The sequence below is a fragment of the Aquarana catesbeiana genome, linkage group LG01 (assembly GCF_042186555.1).
Source record: "Aquarana catesbeiana isolate 2022-GZ linkage group LG01, ASM4218655v1, whole genome shotgun sequence".
Classification (NCBI taxonomy): Eukaryota; Metazoa; Chordata; class Amphibia; order Anura; family Ranidae; genus Aquarana; species Aquarana catesbeiana.
In genome coordinates this window covers 558169620-558188924 of record NC_133324.1, presented here as the reverse complement: position 1 = coordinate 558188924, position 19305 = coordinate 558169620, and the positions used below count along the sequence as shown (strand labels likewise).

Below are 19305 nucleotides of genomic sequence, written 5' to 3'. Positions count from 1 at the left end.
CAGAGTCACCCTCCTCACATCAGGGTTCCCAGAGTCCTCCTTAACATCAGTGTCCCCCTAACATAAGGGTCCCCTGAGTCCCCCCTTATGTCAGGGTCTCCAAGGTCACCCTCTCTTACATTTGGGTCACTACAGTCACTCTCTTAAAGAAGGTTCCCTAGAGTTTTCCTAGCTACATCAGGTCCTCAGAGTTCTCTCCTTACATCACGGTCCCCCGCCTTCTTATATCGGGGTCCCAAAAGCCTCCCCCCACCTTAAATCAGGGTCTCAAGAGTCATCAGGGTTCCCATAGTCCCTGCTCCCCTTTTCATTAGGGACTTCAGAGTCCCCCCTCCAAACATCAGGGTCCCAAGGGTTCCTCCTCCTTACTTCGGGGTCCCCAAAGCCTCCCTCCTTACATCAGGGTCCCTAGAGTCACCCACCTTGCATCAGGGTCCCCAAAGCACATCTTCTTACATCAGGGTTCCCTAAGCCCCCTCTTTACATCAGGATCCCCAGAGTCACCCCCTTACATCAGGGTCCCCAGCACCACCCCTTCATTTCCCAGACCCCTCTTAAATCAGGGTCCCCAGAGGCCCCCCTCCTTATATCAGGGTTCCTAGAGCCTCCCTCCCTACATCAGGTCACCCAGAGTCACCCCCTCTTACATCAGGGTCTCCAGAGCTACCCCCTTAAATCAAGGTCCCCAGATTCACCCATTCCTTATTTCAGGGTCCCCAAATCCCCCTGCCTTATATATCAGGGTCCCCAGAGCCCCCCCCTAACATCAGGGTCCCCAGTGCCCCCCTAACATCAGGGTCCCCAGAGTCACCCCCTTTGCATCAGAGAGCCAGAGTCCCCCCTTACATCAGGGTCCCCAGAGCCATCCCTTCCTTACATCTGGGTCCTCAAAATCACCCCTCTTAAACCAGGGTCCCCAGAGCCCCCCATCCTTACATCAGGGTTTCTGGAGCCCTGCTTACATCAGTGTCCCTAGAGTAACCCCCTCTTACATCAGGGTCCCCAGAGCCACCTCCTTTGCATCAGGGTCCCCAGAGCCACACCCTTTGCATCAGGGTGCCCAAAGTCACCCCTCTTAACATTATGGGCCCCGAGAGTCTCCAACCCTTACATTAGGCCCCCCCAAAGCTGCCCCCCGGAACATTGATCAGAAGAGTTTCCTTACTCTGTTTGCATCAGAGTTCAGTTAGATTGAACCTGGTAGCTATAGGGGAAGGCTGGGAGGCAGGGCACTGGCAGCAGGTCTGATGGAGGAAGTTCAGTCCTCCTCCTCTGAATGCTGGGGGGGGGAGTAAGCATGTGGATTGGCTACTATGACACTGGGCATTCCTAGCAACCAATCACAGTTGTTTATTTTGTACACAAATTGATGTAGCTAGTGCTGACAGTGGTGGGCGGAAGCAGGCAGTGGCGGTAGGTGGAACCTGTGTTTTTCCTGCAAAAACACAGAAACACAGGATATTCTTTGGCTTTGGGGGCGGCACTGATGAAATCTGGGGGGCGCAGCCCACTTCCCTAGATCTGACCATGAAGTTGATTGACCCACTAGAGGCTTTTGAATCAGCAGTGACATTGCTGATAGTCACACCCCTGCAACCTACATGTGAGTGACAACTCTGCGTTCAGGAGCAGTGCAGTATAGTTGCCACTTGTAGTCTACCCTAATGTGTTAGACAATGTTTTGCTATCCGGACAGGTGTATCTTTAATTTGGTGGCAGGTTTGGAGATGTTATATACAATGTGTGTGTGTATATATACAGTATCTCACAAAAGTGAGTATACCCCTCACATTTTTGTGCGTGGGAGCCGCCATTCGTGGCTCAGGACTCTGAAGGAACTGCACGTAATGCCGTTTCTACAGAGTGCATGCACCTGTGATGTCACCGGCTGCATCAAAAGTAAACGGTGCACGTGTCCGGAGAAGCCTGGCCAGAAGTGGTCTTCCTGAAAAAATTGCGGCAAAAAAAAAAAAAGCCATACCTCCGACGTGGAGGTAATTGACTCTAAGTGACTCAACTATGCACAAAAACATAGGAAATGAGGTGCAGAAAAATGGTAGTAGATGCTCTGGACTAATGAGTCAAAAAAGTGTTTGCCAAAGGGCTGTAGAATGGTGCATAATGTGTAATAAGGAGTATCTGCAGGCAACAGTGAAGTCTTGTGAAAGTTCCTTGCAAGCTTGGGGCGGCATTTCTGCAAATGAAGTTGGAGATTTGGTCAGGATCCATGGTGTCCTCAGTGCTGAGAAATACAGGCAGATGTATCCATCATGCTTTTAATAAAAAAAAAAAAAAACATTTTTTTGGCTTAGTTTTTATTGGCAATAAATTAAATTAGGAAAAATGCAAAAAAAATCTTGTGTACGAACATTAATAAATAGACTATTGATGTCTATGAACAAAAATTCTAGCATAAAATGATATTGTTATTCCTGTAGTTTCCCATAATATGTTTTTAACTTTCATTTTTTCTCAAATTAAACTCTGTTTAATCACTTAAGGACCGGAAGGATTTGCCTCCTTAATGACCAGGCCATTTTTTTACGATACGGCACTGCGTCGTTTTAACTGACAATTGCGCAGTCATGCAATGTTGCACACAAACACAATTTATGTCCTTTTTTTCCCCACAAATATAGCTTTCTTTTGGTGGTATTTGATCACCTCTGCGGTTTTTATTTTTTGCGCTATAAACAAAAAAAGGAGCGATAATTTTGAAAAAAACCCAATAATTTTTACCTTTTTATAATAAATATCCCCCCCCAAAAAAATAAAAAATTTCTTCATCAGTTTAGGCCATTATGTATTATTCTACATATTTTGGTAAAAAATTGCAATAAGCATATACCGTATATACTCGAGTATAGGTTGTTCCGAATATAAGCCGAGGCCCCTAATTTACCACAAAAACTGGGAAAAACTTATTGACCCGAGTATAAGACGAGGGTGAGAAATGCAGCAGCTACTGTAAGTGGAAAAAGAGGGTCAACAATGCCCATCTGCAGCTGCATGCCTCCCTGTGTCCTGTGCAGCCTACCTGTGTCCTGTGCAGCCTACCTGTGTCCTGTGCATGTGTCCTTGTGTCCTGTGCAGCCTACCTGTGTCCTGTGCATGCCTCTCTGTGGCGATCTGCATCCTCCGTGTGCCGCTCTGCATCCACCGATCAGCGTGTGATAATACCATTAGGCGGCCATTCCACTGTTAAAAAGCTGCGCCTCCTCCTCGTCTGTGATAGGCAGAACACTCCATTTCCCAGCAGTCAGTGGTCAGCCTATCACGGACATTCTCTCATCCTCATACCACGGACGAAGATGAGAGAATGTCCATGATAGGCTGTACACTGACTGCTGGGAAATGGAGTGTTCTGCCTATCACAGACGAGGAGGAGCTTTTGAACAGTGGAATGGCCGCCGAATGGTATTATCACACGCTGGCCGTTGTCTGTCTGCATGACACGCTGATCATGTAGGCAGACGGTGGTGACTCGAGTATAAGTCGAGGGCACTTTCAGCCTAAAAAAAAGGGCTGAAAATCTCGACTTATACTCGAGTATATACGGTATTCATTGGTTTGCGCAAAAGTTAGAGATTCTAAATAGGGGATAGATTTATGGCATTTTTATTATTATTTAATTTTTTTACTAGTAATGGCAGTGATCAGCGATTTTTAGCGGGATTGTGACATTATGGCAGACAGATCGAACACTTTTGACACTTTTTTGAGACCATTGAAATTTATACAGCGATCAGAGCTAAAAAATAGCCACTGATTACTGTATAAATGTCACTGGCAGGGAAGGGGTTAACACTAGGGCACGATAAAGGGGTTAAGTGTTCCCTAGGAAGGTGTTTCTAACTGTGGGGGAGTGTACTGACTGGAGGAGAGAGATTGCTGTTCCTGATCACTAGGAATGGCAGATCTCTCCGCACTCCCTTGTCAGAATGGGGATCAGCTTTGTTTACATGTACAGATCCCCGTTCTACCTCTCTGAGGAGTGATCTTGGGTGGCCGGCAGACACCTAATGGGTTTTACTTCCTCTTTGTTTCCCTGCAAAAGGTAAAGCATAATGGACTACTATGCATCGCATAGTAGCCCATTATGTGTCACTTACCTGACACAGGAGCCTGCGATGTCACCGCTGTCCCCTCTTCCATGAAGCATCCATCTTCCTTCCGGGTATCGCGGCTCCATAGCACGGAGCCGCCACTAATGTCACGATCGCTGTTAGAAACGGCACGCTCAGTTCGCCTGCGCGCCGTTGTGTACGGCGCATCGGTGCCTGTCTTTTGCAAATATCTCCAAAGCCGTGTAGGTTTAGGAGATATTTCTTGCACCTACAGGTAAGCCTTAATATAGGCTTACCTGTAGGTAAAAGTGGTCTGTAAGGGTTTACAACCACTTTAAAGTGACTGTCGTACACCTACGGCGATTCACGGGGCCATGCCAACATGCCACAGTATAATGACGGTGACCGGTCGGCAATCGGTTAACCTCATCATCATCAAAAGTCATGTTTTATTGTTAATGTTCCTGTGTACTGGATCAATAATTCCCCTTGTGTACATGACTTGTCTTCTACAGCTGTTGCGCATTCAATATTTTCTGTAACTGGAGAAGAAGTTATTCGGGAAGCTCAGCGTGGTGAGTGTAAAGTTTTTTTTATGCTTTGTATATGTCCCAGTAGTATATTAGAACTATAAATTAGAGTATCTAGTAAATGTATTATATAGAACAAATATTAAAAGACAATTCCACACAAATCTACAAGTGAGGATTGGTACAAGGAGTGTAGTGTGTCGATTGTACTGTTTTTATACTGTACATCCACCACCCTCAAAACTATTTTCTACCTTATTGTTTTGTGTTGAATATCCATTAATGTGAATAGGATGGTTGCTCCTGTATTTAAATGTTTTTTACATTACATTTCAGATCTTTGTCAGCCATAGTAAAATGTGCCTTAGCAACAAAATGTGACGCCAGCATTGTTTTATGTAATTTTCATAATGAAATTTAAAGTAGAGTTCCGCCGAAAAAAACAAAATTAAAAGTCAGCAGCTAAAAAAAAGTGTAGCTGCTGACTTTTAATCAGACAGACACTCATCTGTCCCACAGTCCAGCAGTGTGGGGCGAACAAAGCCTCGCTCCTCCCCCCCTCCTCTCCACGGCGCCGGCATTCTTACTGTGGGCGCCCGGCTGTGGCTTCACAGCCGTGCACGCACTGCGCATGCGCTAGCCTCGCTGCGTGCTGTGAATTGCCGGGCAATCTTCTGGGACCTGTGACGTTTCCCAGAAGATTGCAGAGAGGGAGGGGGGAGAGGTGAACGTCCTTCCGGCGCCGTGGAGCCCCGGGAGGAAGTGGGAGCTGGATGCCTCTAAAAAGAGGGTATCCGCTCCCCCCCCTAAAAAAATGACATGCCAAATGTGGCATGTCAGGAGGTCACCGTCACTTAAAGCGGAAGTTCCATTTTTGGGTGGAACTCCACTTTAGGTGTTCCTTGACAGCAAGTAAAACCCAACTCCAAAGAATGTTATTCTTTTTTTATTTTGGAAGGAGAAAGAGTTAAACTTCTGTCAGGTTTCAGATTTCTGACTCATTATGGGGAGATTACCTCTCTTTCTGTCTTTGTGATGCCTGTACAAAAAATGGAAGGTGTGAGTACAGACAGCCATAAAAACATTATTAGAAGTTTTAATCCTTTCTCAATTACGTTTTTTGGTCTGTGTCAATGTTGGAGAGATACTTCATAATTTCCCGTCTTGACAGGAAGTAAGTAGAAATCCTAATTAATAGGAACACATATGGCAGTAATAACCAACCAATATTCTAACTCTTTTCTTGTGAATCCAAATTGAAATAAAAAACATTTTGACTGAACTTAAGTTTTACCTCTTCTAGTGGCTAGTGAAAAAGTTCACACATCACTCTCAGATAAAAAAGAATGCTTTTAACTGGATATTACCTGCAGGCAGTGCTGTGTCTTGGCCTAGGCTGACAAGGCCCAGGCCTAGGGTGGCACTCTGTGAGGGGGGGCGGCAAAAAAGCTCCCCCGCACGGAAAAAGCCCCCCTCCACCCGAGTCAACCCATTCACTGCCGAGGTTGCAGGCTGCAGTGTTCGGAGAGCATCTCTCTCATGGAGCATAGAACATGTGACTCCACTCATCCCCTCCCCTCCGCAGAGACAGGAGAGCAGAGAGAGAGAGCTGGTCAGTTTCTGCACATCAGGTCTGGTCAGATTGTGGCTTCAGCAGGGGAGGGGGTGAGAGTAAGATACCGGTCCTCCTCACTGTCTCTATTAGCAAACATCATGCCGCTTATCTGTCATTCCTACGTACACTGCTGCTTCCCTTAATGATTTCCCTTTTTACAGTTTAATATCTGCAAGCTGGTGCTTGTATATGTGGTTAACCTTTCATGGCTACCTGTGGCTAATGCTGCCTTCTAACCAGTGGCGGAACTATCAGGGTCGCACTTGCGACTGGGCCCTGGAGTTCCGCCACTGTGGGGGGGCCCCGCCCGTCAGTTTTCTGCTCTCAGGTGCTCACTCTGCCAGTTCTCCACTCTCAGGGGCCTGCCTGCCAGTTCTCCACCTGTAGGGGCCCATCTGTTCTCCGCTCTCAGGGGCCCACCAGTTCTCCGCTCTCAGGGACCTGGCCACCCGCACGTTCTCCACTGTCAGGAACAGTTCTCCACTTGGCCGCTGAGGAAAGGCTGCTATCTCTGGAGAGGGAGGCAGATGCTGGAAGAGAAAGTCAGCTGACCAGCTTACACCAATGGAGTGAAGGGGGCGGAGCTCTCCTCTCTGCAGGAGACCCCGTGACATGGAGCTTCCCTGGAGGCACGGGAATAATGAAGGGGAAGGAATTGACTAACTGACAAAGTAAGTGACAAATTGTCAGTGCAACTGATCCCAACCTCCACCACCTCTGCCTCTTACTGACCCCCCCCCCCCTTGGTGATTGGAGGGATAGGGATGTGTGGTGGTGGGGGGATGGGATCAGTAAGAAGCAGAGGTGGTGGTGGGGAGGATGGCACCACTACTGCCACTGATCCCACCCCCCCCTCACCACCACCACCGCCGCCACTGATACCACCACCCCCTAGAGTTGCCACCTCATCCCTTTAAACCCGAACACATAATAATTACATGGGTTCTGTGGCTAATTCAATGCAGGTAAGGCACTGAGTGAGTTTAATTACCACCTTAATCAGCCAAAAAACCTGTGTAATTAATATGTGTTCGGGTTTAAAGGGATGAGGTGGCAACCCTACCACCACTACCACCACCAGCACTGCACTGATGTAACCCCCCTCACTGCAACCACTGATCCCACCCCCCCACCACTGATCTAACCCCCCTCACTGCCAGCACTAATCCCACCTCACCCACCGCCGCCACTGATCTAACCCCCTCACCACCTCCGCTGATTCCATCCCCCCCACCGCTGCTGCCACTGATCCCATCCCTCCACCACCATCGCTGCCACTGATCCCATCCCCCCAACCACCGCTTCCACTCATGCCATCCCATTCCCCATCACTACCATCACTGCTCGCTGCCACTCATCCCAGCCCCATGCCCATGCCTCACCCCTGTACAACTGGATAGGAGGGGGGAGTGGCATATGGAGGAACCACTACCCTCCATTTTATTCCTGCAGTCACTGAAATCCTACTTCCCTCTCCCTCCCGCCGGCATTCAGCGGCTGCAGGAAGAAAATGGAGGGGATTGGTTCCTCCATATGCCGCCCCACCGCTCCTCCTATCCAGGTGTACAGGGGTGACTTATGGGGTCCCTGAAGCATGGGGCGGGGGGCCCTTCATGTTTTTTTTGCACCAGGGGCTCTGAAGGTTCTAGTTACACCTCTGCTTCTAACATATTAAGAAAAGTGTAATTTCTCATTATAGATCAGTCTGAATGGTATTGTCCATCCTGCTGACTACATTTAAGACTGACGGATATTTCTTTCTTTTTTTTATGTGTCTTTTTAACTAACCATGTCTCTATTCAGGCTGGGTTCACACTTCTGTGCTGTGTAAGATCACGTGATTCACACCGCACTGTAGTGCAAATCACATGCGATGTCTGTGTGATGCAAATTCAGCCATACAGATGTGTGGCTGAATTTGCTTCGCATTTGGACCAAAGTCGTGCAGGACCCTTTTTTTGGTGCGGATCAAAAAAAAGTGTCCTGCACAAGTTTGGTCCAAATCCAATTCATGTTTGAACTGACAGTTCACACTGCAATATGCAAACCGATATGGGGGTGTCATTAACTTTGTATTGACACCACCAAAATGATTTGCATATGGCAGTGTAAATCGCCTGCGAGTCAGGTGCGATGCGGAAACCCGCACTGGATTCGCACAGGTTCTCACATCGCACCAGTGTGAACCGAGCCTAATGCCCCATACACACGGTCGGATTTTCCGACTGAAAATGTTCGATGGGAGCTTTTTGTCGGAAATGTGTGTAGGCTCCATCGGACATTTTCCATCGGAATTTCCGTCACACAAAATTTGAGAGCTGGTTCTCAAATTTTCCGACAACAAAATCTGTTGTCGTAAATTCCGATCGTGTTTACACAATTCCGACGCACAAAGTTCCACGCATGCTCGGAATCAAGCAGAAGAGCCGCACTGGCTATTGAACTTAATTGTTTACTTAATTGCTAATTATTTAATTGTTGTGTGCTGTTTACTTCATCTAGTAAGAATTGTTCATATTTACCATCCTCAAGTTTTTCCATAGAATTATAAATTATAGGCTCTAAGAGTAGAAGGCATTGAACTAGTTGGATGTCCACTGATTAATTGCAGACATTTATGGGCTTTCATAACTGCTCATTTTCTTTGACTATTAATTCCATCTATATATTTGATGCTTTCCTTCTTGCTTCTTTGGTATTTCATATATCAGTGATTATTTCTATGTGCCACTTTTGACAGTTATGTAGCTTTTTTTTTTTTCATGTACTGTATTTCGAATATCAATAACACTTACTCTTTGCTTTAGCCTGTTACACAAAAAATACATTATGTACATACATTTTTAAAGTTGCAATATTCTCTGCAATAATAAACATTTCTAGTAAAGTGTTACTTAGCTGCTATTTTGCCTGTATACTGTAGTTATGGACTATATGATATTTTATGCATTCTACATCAAAGTAACTGATATTTTATATATTTCTAAAGGAGATTTCCTGACTCTGAAAGTAATGCCCTGTACACACGATAGGATTTTCCGACAACAAATGTTCGATGGGAGCTTGTTGTCGGAAATTCCGATCGTGTGTAGGCTATATTTTTTACTTTTTGCCATAATAAATATTCCAATTTAAAAAAAAAAAAAAACCTCTCAGTTTAGGCCAATATGTATTCTTCTACATATTTTAGGTTAAAAAAATCACAATAAGCGTATATTGATTGGTTTGCGCAAAAGTTATAGCACCTACAAAATAGGGGATAGATTTATGGCATTTTAAAATTTGTTTTACTTGTAATGGCAGCGATCTGCGATTTTTGTCAGGACTGCAATATTCGCGCGGACAGATTGGACAGTTTTGACACTATTTTGGGACCATTCACATTTATACAGCGAACTGTGCTATAAAAATGCACTGATTACTGTATAAATGTCACTGGCAGGGAAGGGGTTAACACTAGGGGGCGATCAAGGGGTTAAATGTGTTATCTAGTGATTGTAACTGTGGGGGGAGGGGACAGACTGGGGGAGGTGACTGATCAGTGTTCCTCTGTACTGGGAACACACGATCGGTCTCCTCTCCCCTGACTGGACGTGGATCTGTGTGTTTACACACACAGATCCACGTCCCTGCTCTGTGACCGGCAATCGCGGGTGCGTGGCGGACATCGGCTCCCGAGTGATGCGGAGGCGAGCGCGCGCCCCCCTAGTGGCCAGGAGGCCGAGGACGTCATATAACAGCCACCCAGGATAAGAGAGACAAGAGAGGATAAGAGAGACACCTTGCAGCCGTCATTTGACTATACGCGGGATGGGAACAGGTTAAAGCACAGCAGCCAGAAGAAAAAAGCTGCCAATACCAGATGCCTTCTTATCCATCCACTGTGTTCCTAAGAAGTTTATTAGGCAAAAGCTGAGAGGCATAACTGTGTGTAAACCTGTGTAATGCATCTGCCTAATGCTCCGCCTGCATCCTTATATATCGCAACTTCCTCCTGGCCCAGTCTCTGTGTTGAGAGGAGGACAAGGGGACCCCCCAGGCCAGGTACGATTAGAAGGCAATTGGAGATCCTTATTGGGCACTGGTGAGGCTGCACTTGGGTACCCACTTTAAATGTACAGAGAAGAAGTGGAGCCTAAGAGGAAGGAGTGTGGTTTACAGATGACAAGGTGGGTCTTAAACTGGAAGGGGTGGGTCACATTTAACTTATGGGGTGCATGCGTTTAGTCAGGACTAGGGCAGCACAAAACCTTAAATTACCACTGCCTGCAGGTCTTCAGGCACATACTACTCATTTGGGTTAACTTCTCACACTTAGGTCCACTTTATAATTCATGGCATTTGTGAACTGTATTTTTATTCTGCTTTTATTGTGTTTCTATATCCAGGACCATTATTATTCTTTGTGACCTAGCTACATATTTTTCAACTCAATGCCTGGTAGCCTGACATTCTCCTTTAGTGTTTCATGGACTTCAGGACATGGACTTTTTAGGCACCAATCATATAAAATATACCTAAAAACTTATTTTTTTATTTAATATCATAGACATATAACATCTTCAAAAATACATTACATAGAAGTAAAAAGGTACTAGGTGTTGCTGCGCATGGGTCCTAGGTTATGGCATTCCCTGACTTCTTACGGTTACAACTGTGTTATACTTTGTGTAACCACAAATACAATCAATAGTCTGGGATTTAATCGACCCACGGGGAGCAACACCTAATATCTTTGTTATTTCTATGTAATATATTTTTAAGATTTTATATGTCTACGATATTGAATAAAAATATAAGTGTTTAAGTATATTTTGTACGATTGGTGTCTAAAAAGTCCATGTCCTCTTTGATCTAAATTTCTGTACTATTATTTGGGATGTGGCATTGTGTATTTTCAGTGTACCCACAGTATCGCCCTGTGGTGACACACAAATCTTATGATTCTAATAAAAAGAGAAATTCCTGATGCCAAAAGATTAACATGTAAATAAGCTTTCATGGCTTCCATTTCTGCAGAGTGACTTTGCCGATAGGTCATTGCAGCAATACTTTCCATGTTGCTTTAGGGAACTCTTCTTTTGAGCTCATTAATGATTTTACTTCATGATTGTGACGCCATTTTGGGAGGACAACCAAACGTCTCAGGCTGAGCAGTATAGCTCTGATCATGGTCCCTGAAGTTTTTACCCTGGTTAAATAATTTTCTTCAGACCAAACTTCACCATGGACATTTTTTCTCTTGTGGTCTTTAAAAGATCATTTTGAGCATGCATGTTGGGCCAATGTTAATCTTTGTTTTGGTACCTTGATTTCTGCTCTTATAACTTCAATACATGAACTTTCATCAGATAGCACTGGTCCTAACAGGCCAGTTTATATCCAGTGTACTGTAATAAGCCCCTAAATTACATAACAACCACTATATGAACCGGGGCCTTCAGGGTTGGAACTCAGGAATATTACGCGACCTCTTGTTTCACCTGCATGTCGTTTTGTAGAAGTAGGTGTTTGGTCTAAAAAGGGGACACAAGGCAGAATTATGGGGACAGAAAAACCATACAAAATATGTGGACATAGTTGGCAAAATGTAATGATAGTCTTCAAGCAAGCAAATAAAGCAGCTTTAATACATTTGGAAACGTGTGTTGGGAGGACACAAATACTAGAAAAGTCAGTGTTTTCATGACGTATTTTGTTTTAATAGGGTTGGATGAACTTTTGTTCATGTTTGGAATACTTTTGTCACAAATTTAAAAACTGTAATCTTATTGATAATTTAAGTGTACCAATCCTGAGTGCTGAAATTAAAGTTCCAGTTTATGTAACGATGCTTGCAAAATATAAAATGCGCAATTAAGGCCTCATGCACACTGGACATTATAATAACGTTATAAAAGTGCCAGTAGTTTTGCAGTGAGTTTTCACATGTTTTTCAGCATTTTTGCAATAGCGTTTTTTAGCGTTTTTAAAGTGATTGTAAGCCTTCGTTTTTTTAAAAATAAAATAACAAACATGTCATACTTACCTCCACTGTGCAGCTCGTTTTGCACAGAGTGGCCCTGATCCTTGACTTCTGGGGTCCCTCGGCAGCTCTTGCAGCTCCTCCTAGGAGAAGCGTTCTCCCGGGGGGTTACCTTGCGGGCGTGCTCCCGAGTCCAGTCCGAATTCGGCCCTGACCCCCAACACCTGCGTCACTGGATTTTATTGACAGCAGTGGGAGCCAATGGCTGCGCTGCTATCAATCTATCCAATCAAGAGCTGGGACCCTGTGCAGATAGGGGCAGCGTGTCTCCACCGAGGGAAATACGGGGCTCAGGTAAGTAAAACAGGGGGGCTGGGGGGATGGTCACTGCCAGAAGTTTTTTTACCTTAATGCAAAGGATGCATTAAGGTGAAAAAACACAAGGGTTTACAACCCCTTTAAGCATTTTTTTTTCAATGGGATCAAAAACGTTAAACGCTGGTGAGCCGCGTTTTTGAGCATTTATCAATGTTTTTCTGTGTTTTTTGATGTTTACAGCTGAAAAACTCCTCTCAGAACCCACTCGTTTTGGGGTTTTTTTAACTGCCAAAAAATGCCCCAGCCAAAAATAGTTGCTAACAGCCTATGTGTGCATGGACACATAGGATAACATGCTGGAGAGTTTATTGATTGTAGAAAAAAAATGTCTGAAGCTAAAAACAGCAGCTGTAAAAATGTCCAGTGTACATGAGGCCTAAAGATAAATAGTTTAACCGCACTATGAGCCAAAATAACAGAGAAAAGCAACTCATCTTAGTCTCTGATATACAATATATACAATGTAAATGGTGCAAGTGTAATGCTAAATCTCACCAATACATTACCACAATAATTGCCTAATGTGCATAGCAAAAAAAAAAGTAATGGAAAAATTATTTAACAAAAATACAATCCATATATAGTTGGATGCACATTTTTACTTTTTTTTTTTTTATCCAACAAAATTTTATTTAGTTTGCAGAGGTACATTACATACAAATTTCTCATTGCAATATGTATTAGAATACATTACAAGCATAGTCTTTAGTGCAATATGTGATTAGGTGCATTTTATCCAACCAGAAAGACAACCACTTCTATAACCACACTGTTAATGTCACGTTATCACCTTTATTAATGCACATATCCCAATCCTCACCCGACGTTTATTCCCAATAGACGATCAGCTACCAGATCCACCGGGGCTAGTCCCGGCACATCCAACCACATCGCCCATATTTTCTCTAACTTGTGTGTGCTACCCCTATGTTGGTACACCAATTTTTCCATTCTTAATACCACTCCAATATTATCAATCCATTCCTTTGTGGTCGGGGAAGCCTCAGATCTCCAGTGCAGCATGATTCATTTCCTTGCCTGAAATAGAACTCTATGTACAGCCTCCCTGCAATGTTCTTCCCTCTCGTATTCCTCCAGTGCACCCAAGAGGCAAGCTCTCGGGTCCTGTGGAAGAGAAACCTTAAACACCGAGTTGATCATGTTTACCACACTTGCCCAATATGTGTGTAGTTTGGGGCAACGCCATAACATATGGATAAGATCCCCATGGTCTCTTTTACATCTAGTACATGTGGAGTCGAGCTGTGTGTTTATCAAATGGAGCCTGTGTGGGGTATAATAAGTTCGTAACAGGATGTACAGCTGGGTAGGCCTTTGGGATACATTCAGTGAGCACTTACCCACCGCCTGAAAGATCTCCTCCCATTGTTCCCCGTCCAACAGTCCAACATCTGCCTGCCACTTCTCCCTTACTTTTAGAGGGTGCTGCCTCATCCCGGATTGCAACAGGATAGCGTAACATTGAGTGATAAATCCTTTTGACCAGGCAGCATCCCCCAGAAGGCTAAACACAGGGGTCAGGGACAAATGCCACTCCATAGAACGGCTCTGTGCTGCCACCGCGTGACTAAGTTGCAAATAGTGAAAGTACATTGATGGCAGAAGACCGTAGGCTTCCTTAAGATCATCAAAGGAGCGCAGCACCCCATTGCGGAATATGTGTTTGAGATGTGTAACCCCGTACTTTTTCCACCTAGCCCCAGACTGCAGTTTGGCCTGTTCAGTGTACATATCATTCTGCCATATGGGACTGTACTCTGTATAGCCCTCTGCATTCTGGATATATTTAGATTTATTCCATATCTTCTGTATTAAACTAAAGGTTGGGTACTTTTTATGAGGTTTAGCAAAGGCCAATGCCTTCAGCGCCATGGGAACTGGTCCCTTGCACACCGTATGCAGTAGTAGTTTCTGAGAAGAACTTTGCAAAGTAATCTCCATCCCCCCGTTGGTGGAAACATGCCAATGAGATGCTGCAGCTGAGCAGCTATGTATTACAACCAGAGGTTTGGCAACGCCAAGCCCCTGTTGTCTTTGGGCCTCTGCAGATATTCCATTTTAATCCTAGGGTGTTTATCTCTCCATATGAGGCTGCGGAAAATTGTATTTACAGTGTGAAATGTCTTCAATGGGATAACCATGGGGGTATTATGGAGAAAATACAGTAGCTGTGGCATCAGTATCATCTTAATTAAATTCACCCTGCCCGCCACTGATAAGGAGAGTGATTTCCAAGTTTTGACCTTGTCCCTAAATTTCAGTAGCAGAGGGGAGATATTTAAATGTATAAATTCCCTTGGGTTAGCTGTGATTTGGATCCCCAAGTATTTAAAGGTCATGGCAATGGGTATAGGACAGGAAGAATTGACTACCTGTGTGTCGTCCCCATCCAGCAGGAGCAAAGCAGATTTTGACCAGGTAATAAGTAAACCAGAAAATCCTCCAAATCTGGATATGGTCGACATGGCTTCCCTAAGGGAGGGAGTGTCCCACAGAAGAAGCAGCATGACGTCTGCATATAGCATGACTTTTTTCTGCATATTGCCATAACAAAAACCTGAGATGCATTGATTCACCCTAATATCAATAGCCAATGGCTCAATTGCTAACACAAAGAGGAGGGGGGACAGGGGACAGCCCTGTCTCGTTCCCCTCCTCAGCACGAAGCTCAGAGAGACGGAACAAAAGCTCCTAATGGCAGCTTGTGGTTGGCTGTAGAGGAGCTTTACCCAGGATATATAGTTCGGGGCAAATCCAAACCTTAGCAGAATTGACCAGAGGTAGTTCCAATCTATGCTTTCGAACACCTTTGTGGCGTCCAAATCAACAGCGCTCTACTGCTCATGTTATCTGCCCGTGACTGCATATTAAGGAACAGCCTCCTCAAATGAACTGCTGTGGACTTATTGGGCATGAAGCCAGCCTGGTCATCATGCACAATAGATGTTATCACCCCGTTCATTCGGATTTCCAGTACTTTTGCTAATATCTTGATGTCACTCTGGAGTAACGATATAGGACGATATGCCCCTGGGTCTGTCGGGTCCTTGCCCGGTTTGAGTAATAACACTATGTTTGCTTTAGCCATGGAGGGGGGGAGGGCTCCTCTCTCCATAGCTTCATTGAAAACTTTCAGTAACTGTGGCATTAACTCCTCAGAGTAGTGCTTGTACACTTCTATGGGTATCCCGTCCTCCCCCAGGGCCTTGCAGTTGGGGAAGGCACCAACTGCCATCCCGGATTGCAACAGGATGGCCTGTGAGTGGGGCCTCTAGCTGGGCTCGTTGGACCTCAGACAATTCAGGGAAATCAATATGGCTCAGGTATAGATCCAAGTCTTCTTGGGTATATGCCGTGCCAGGGCTGTATAGTGTCTCGTAAAAACTAGTTAACTCCTGCATGATCTGTTCAGGCTGACAAACCAAGTTACCGCTTGAGATCTGATGGCTCCTATGGCAGGTGAGAGTTGGTGGGAGTTCGCAATCCATGCCAAAAGGCGACCGGTTTTCTCACCCTCCTCAAAGAATGCCTGTTTTGTAAAAAACCTCTTCTTCTCAGCTGAAGAGGAAAGCAAATGCTGATAGGCAGACTGTGCCACCTGCCATGCCTCCCTGGTCGAATCAGAAGGGCTGGCAATGTATGTTTGTTCCATTGTCTGAACCCGTGCTTCCACCTCCATCTGAAGAGCAGATGATTCGTGTTTTACCTTGTTCATTTCACCTATCAAAAGTCCCCTTAAGTACGCCTTAAAGGCATCCCATTGCATTACAGTTGAGGCCTGTCGATTCTGGGCGTTAAAGAACTCGCACATGCTCCCCACTATCCCCTCATGTGAGCGGAACAGCTTCAGCCAGAAGGCATTAAACTTCCAGGGGGACCTAGGTAATGTGGAAGGCGGCGCCGCCAGGACTTGGATCACTAAGGAAGAGTGATCCGATACACTACTGGGTCTATGTGTCATGTCAGCTACAAACGGGAGCATGCTCAAGTTCCCCACCCCCAAGTCAATTCTAGACAAACATCCATGCGACTTGGAAAAGCATGTGAACTGTCTGGCACCTGGATTGCGGTGTCGCCAGATATCCACCCAGCTCACCTCTTGCAACAACCGTGCCAGGGGAGTACTCCTGGAGAGGGCAGAGGGTCTAGGGCTAGGGTGTCTATCCGCCACCTGGTCCAGACAGCAGTTGAAGTCCCCGATCACAAGCAGCGGGACATCCGGCCTGATGGCCAAAAATGCGAGGAGGAGCCGGAGCACCGCTGCAGGGAATGGCGGTGGGATGTAAATACATGCTAACACACATGTCAATGTACTAAATCTGCAATGGATAAAAACAAATCTCCCTTCCGTGTCTATGACACTATCAAATTCCTGATAGTCCAGGGCTCCATGGAATAATACACTCACCCCCCTGGAAAAGGAGGTATGTGTAGAGTGGTAGGCCTTCCCCACCCAGGAGTACCCTAAAAAGCACACTGTCTCTGCAGTCAAGTGATTCTCCTGGAAACATAGTACCCCCTGGGAGGAATTTCTTCAGGCACATAAAGATAACATTCCACAACACTATAGGAACCTTAGCCATAATTACCCATAGCTAGAGTCAAATGACAGGATAATCGTGGGTTCAGATATACATACGTTCCCTCTGGTAGGAGTAGTTTCATCTCCATCTGGGTAATCTCTTTGCAAATGCCCTTGCTTAGATAGGCTAGAAGCCTGTGTCCTCTGCAATGTACCTCTTCAGACTGATAACTGCCGGTGACAAAAAAGTAATCCATAACTGTAGATCAACCTGGTCTATGAACTTCACTGGCTGCCAACATGGCAGCTGCAACTTTTCCTGCAACATTCCATCGCCACACTCTGTTTGCAGTCAACATTTGCATAGTTAGTGTTTAATCCAATTCGCTCTCTCTGTAATATGCATCAATATATTGTGTCCCATATACATATAAAATGTTTTTTTTGAATAAACATAGAAAGCAAAATAGCTGGGCAGGCCATATGCTTCTTTGGTTACCTTTACTCTGTGAATAATTACTGAAATCTTTGTTTCTTCTCAGGTCACAAATCTGGAAAAAAAGTCGTCATGACCAGTTCTGCTAATCTAAAATGCCACTGGATTTTACATTGCGACTGTGAGGGTAATATTGAAACTCTCAAACATCTCTTGAATGACCTATTTAAATTATGTGATGAAACGGGACTAAAATCTTTATCGCTTCCTGCAATAGGAACAGGTATGGCTTTTATCAGACTGGCTCACTTCTAACAGTGGAATATATGAGGCTGATTTACTAAAGGAGTTGAGAGGCTTCACACAATTGTGTGAATACAAATTCCTGTTTGTTTATTTCATCTGCACCAATGACTGGATAATTTAAGGAAATATTCAAGCAGCTTATTGTGTGAAAAGTCTAATCTCTTTTTAGTAAATAAGGCCAAAACTATTCAAAGATCGACATGTGGAATAGACTCCCTCCAGAGGTGGTTCTGGCCAGCTCAGTAGATTTCTTTAAAAAAGGCCTGGATTCTATCCTAAATGTACATAATATAACTGGGTACTAACATTTATAGGTAAAGTTGATCCAGGGAATATCCTTCCTCTAGATCAAAAGTGGTTATAGGCTTGTGTACATGGGATTGTATGATTCCTCCCCCTCCTTTTATTGGTTGACTTGTGTGTGTAGATGATGGATATTAAAACTGATACTTTTAAATGACTGCATGCATATAAATAGATTTTTTTGTAAGAAAGATTGTTTAGAAGTTAGATTTTTTTTCCTGTCCCCTGTTGTCCATAATAGGCCATAAGCAAGTCACAGGATATTAGTTTGCTTGTAGAACACTTTTACAGGGACTGCTTTTCTTGTCATGCCTGTATGAATAATGTAGGGCTGCTCATAACATGGCATATGCTTGTGAAAGTCTATGGAATAATGTTTGCACAAATATATATTGGGGGAACACTGAAGAAAAATACAATGTGCGATTGTTGTATTAATTCATTTAGAATAATTTTTCTATCTGCAGATATTTTCATTGTTTTCTGGTGCTATCTGCAGTCTCTAATCCAGGGGTCCTCAAACTTTTTAGACAGGGGGCCAGTTCACGGTCCCTCAGACTGTTGGGGGGCCGCACTATAGTTTAAAAAAAATATGAACTAATTCCTAAATTCCTATGCACACATCTTTTTTGTAGTGCAAAAGAACAAAAGAATGAATAATAAATAATAATATATATAGGGGATGGACAGGGGGACAGAGGGATGGACAGGGGGACAGTGGGATGGACAGAGGGGTGGACAGGGGGACAGTGGGGTGGACAGGGGGACAGTGGGGTGGACAGGGGGACAGAGGGATGGACAGGGGGACAGAGGGATGGACAGGGGGACAGAGGGATGGACAGGGGGACAGAGGGGTGGAAAGGGGGTGGACAGGGGGACAGTGGGGTGCACAGAGGGGGGGGACAGTAGGGTGGACAGGGGGACAGTGGGGTGGACAGGGGGACAGTGGGATGGACAGAGGGGTGGACAGGGGGACAGTGGGATGGACAGGGGGACAGAGGGAGGGACAGAGGGATGGACAGGGGGACAGAGGGATGGACAGGGGGACAGAGGGATGGACAGGGGGACAGAGGGGTGGACAGGGGGACAGAGGGGGGGGGGGCAGTGGGGTGGACAGAGGGGTGGACAGGGGGACAGAGGGATGGACAGGGGGACAGAGGGA

The 19305-nt window shown here is 45.1% G+C and overlaps 1 protein-coding gene across 4 annotated transcripts in view; it reads left to right on the top strand.

Annotated features, from left to right (window-relative positions):
• LOC141105934 (protein mono-ADP-ribosyltransferase PARP14-like) overlaps positions 1 to 19305 on the top strand; it is a 91933-nt gene that overhangs the window by 60608 nt on the left and 12020 nt on the right. For all 4 annotated transcript variants that reach the window (XM_073596168.1, XM_073596176.1, XM_073596184.1 and 1 more), the window contains 2 exons: positions 4583 to 4642; positions 17641 to 17817. In XM_073596168.1, the coding sequence (XP_073452269.1) occupies positions 4583 to 4642; positions 17641 to 17817 (237 nt within the window). The remainder of the gene's footprint in view (positions 1 to 4582; positions 4643 to 17640; positions 17818 to 19305) is intronic.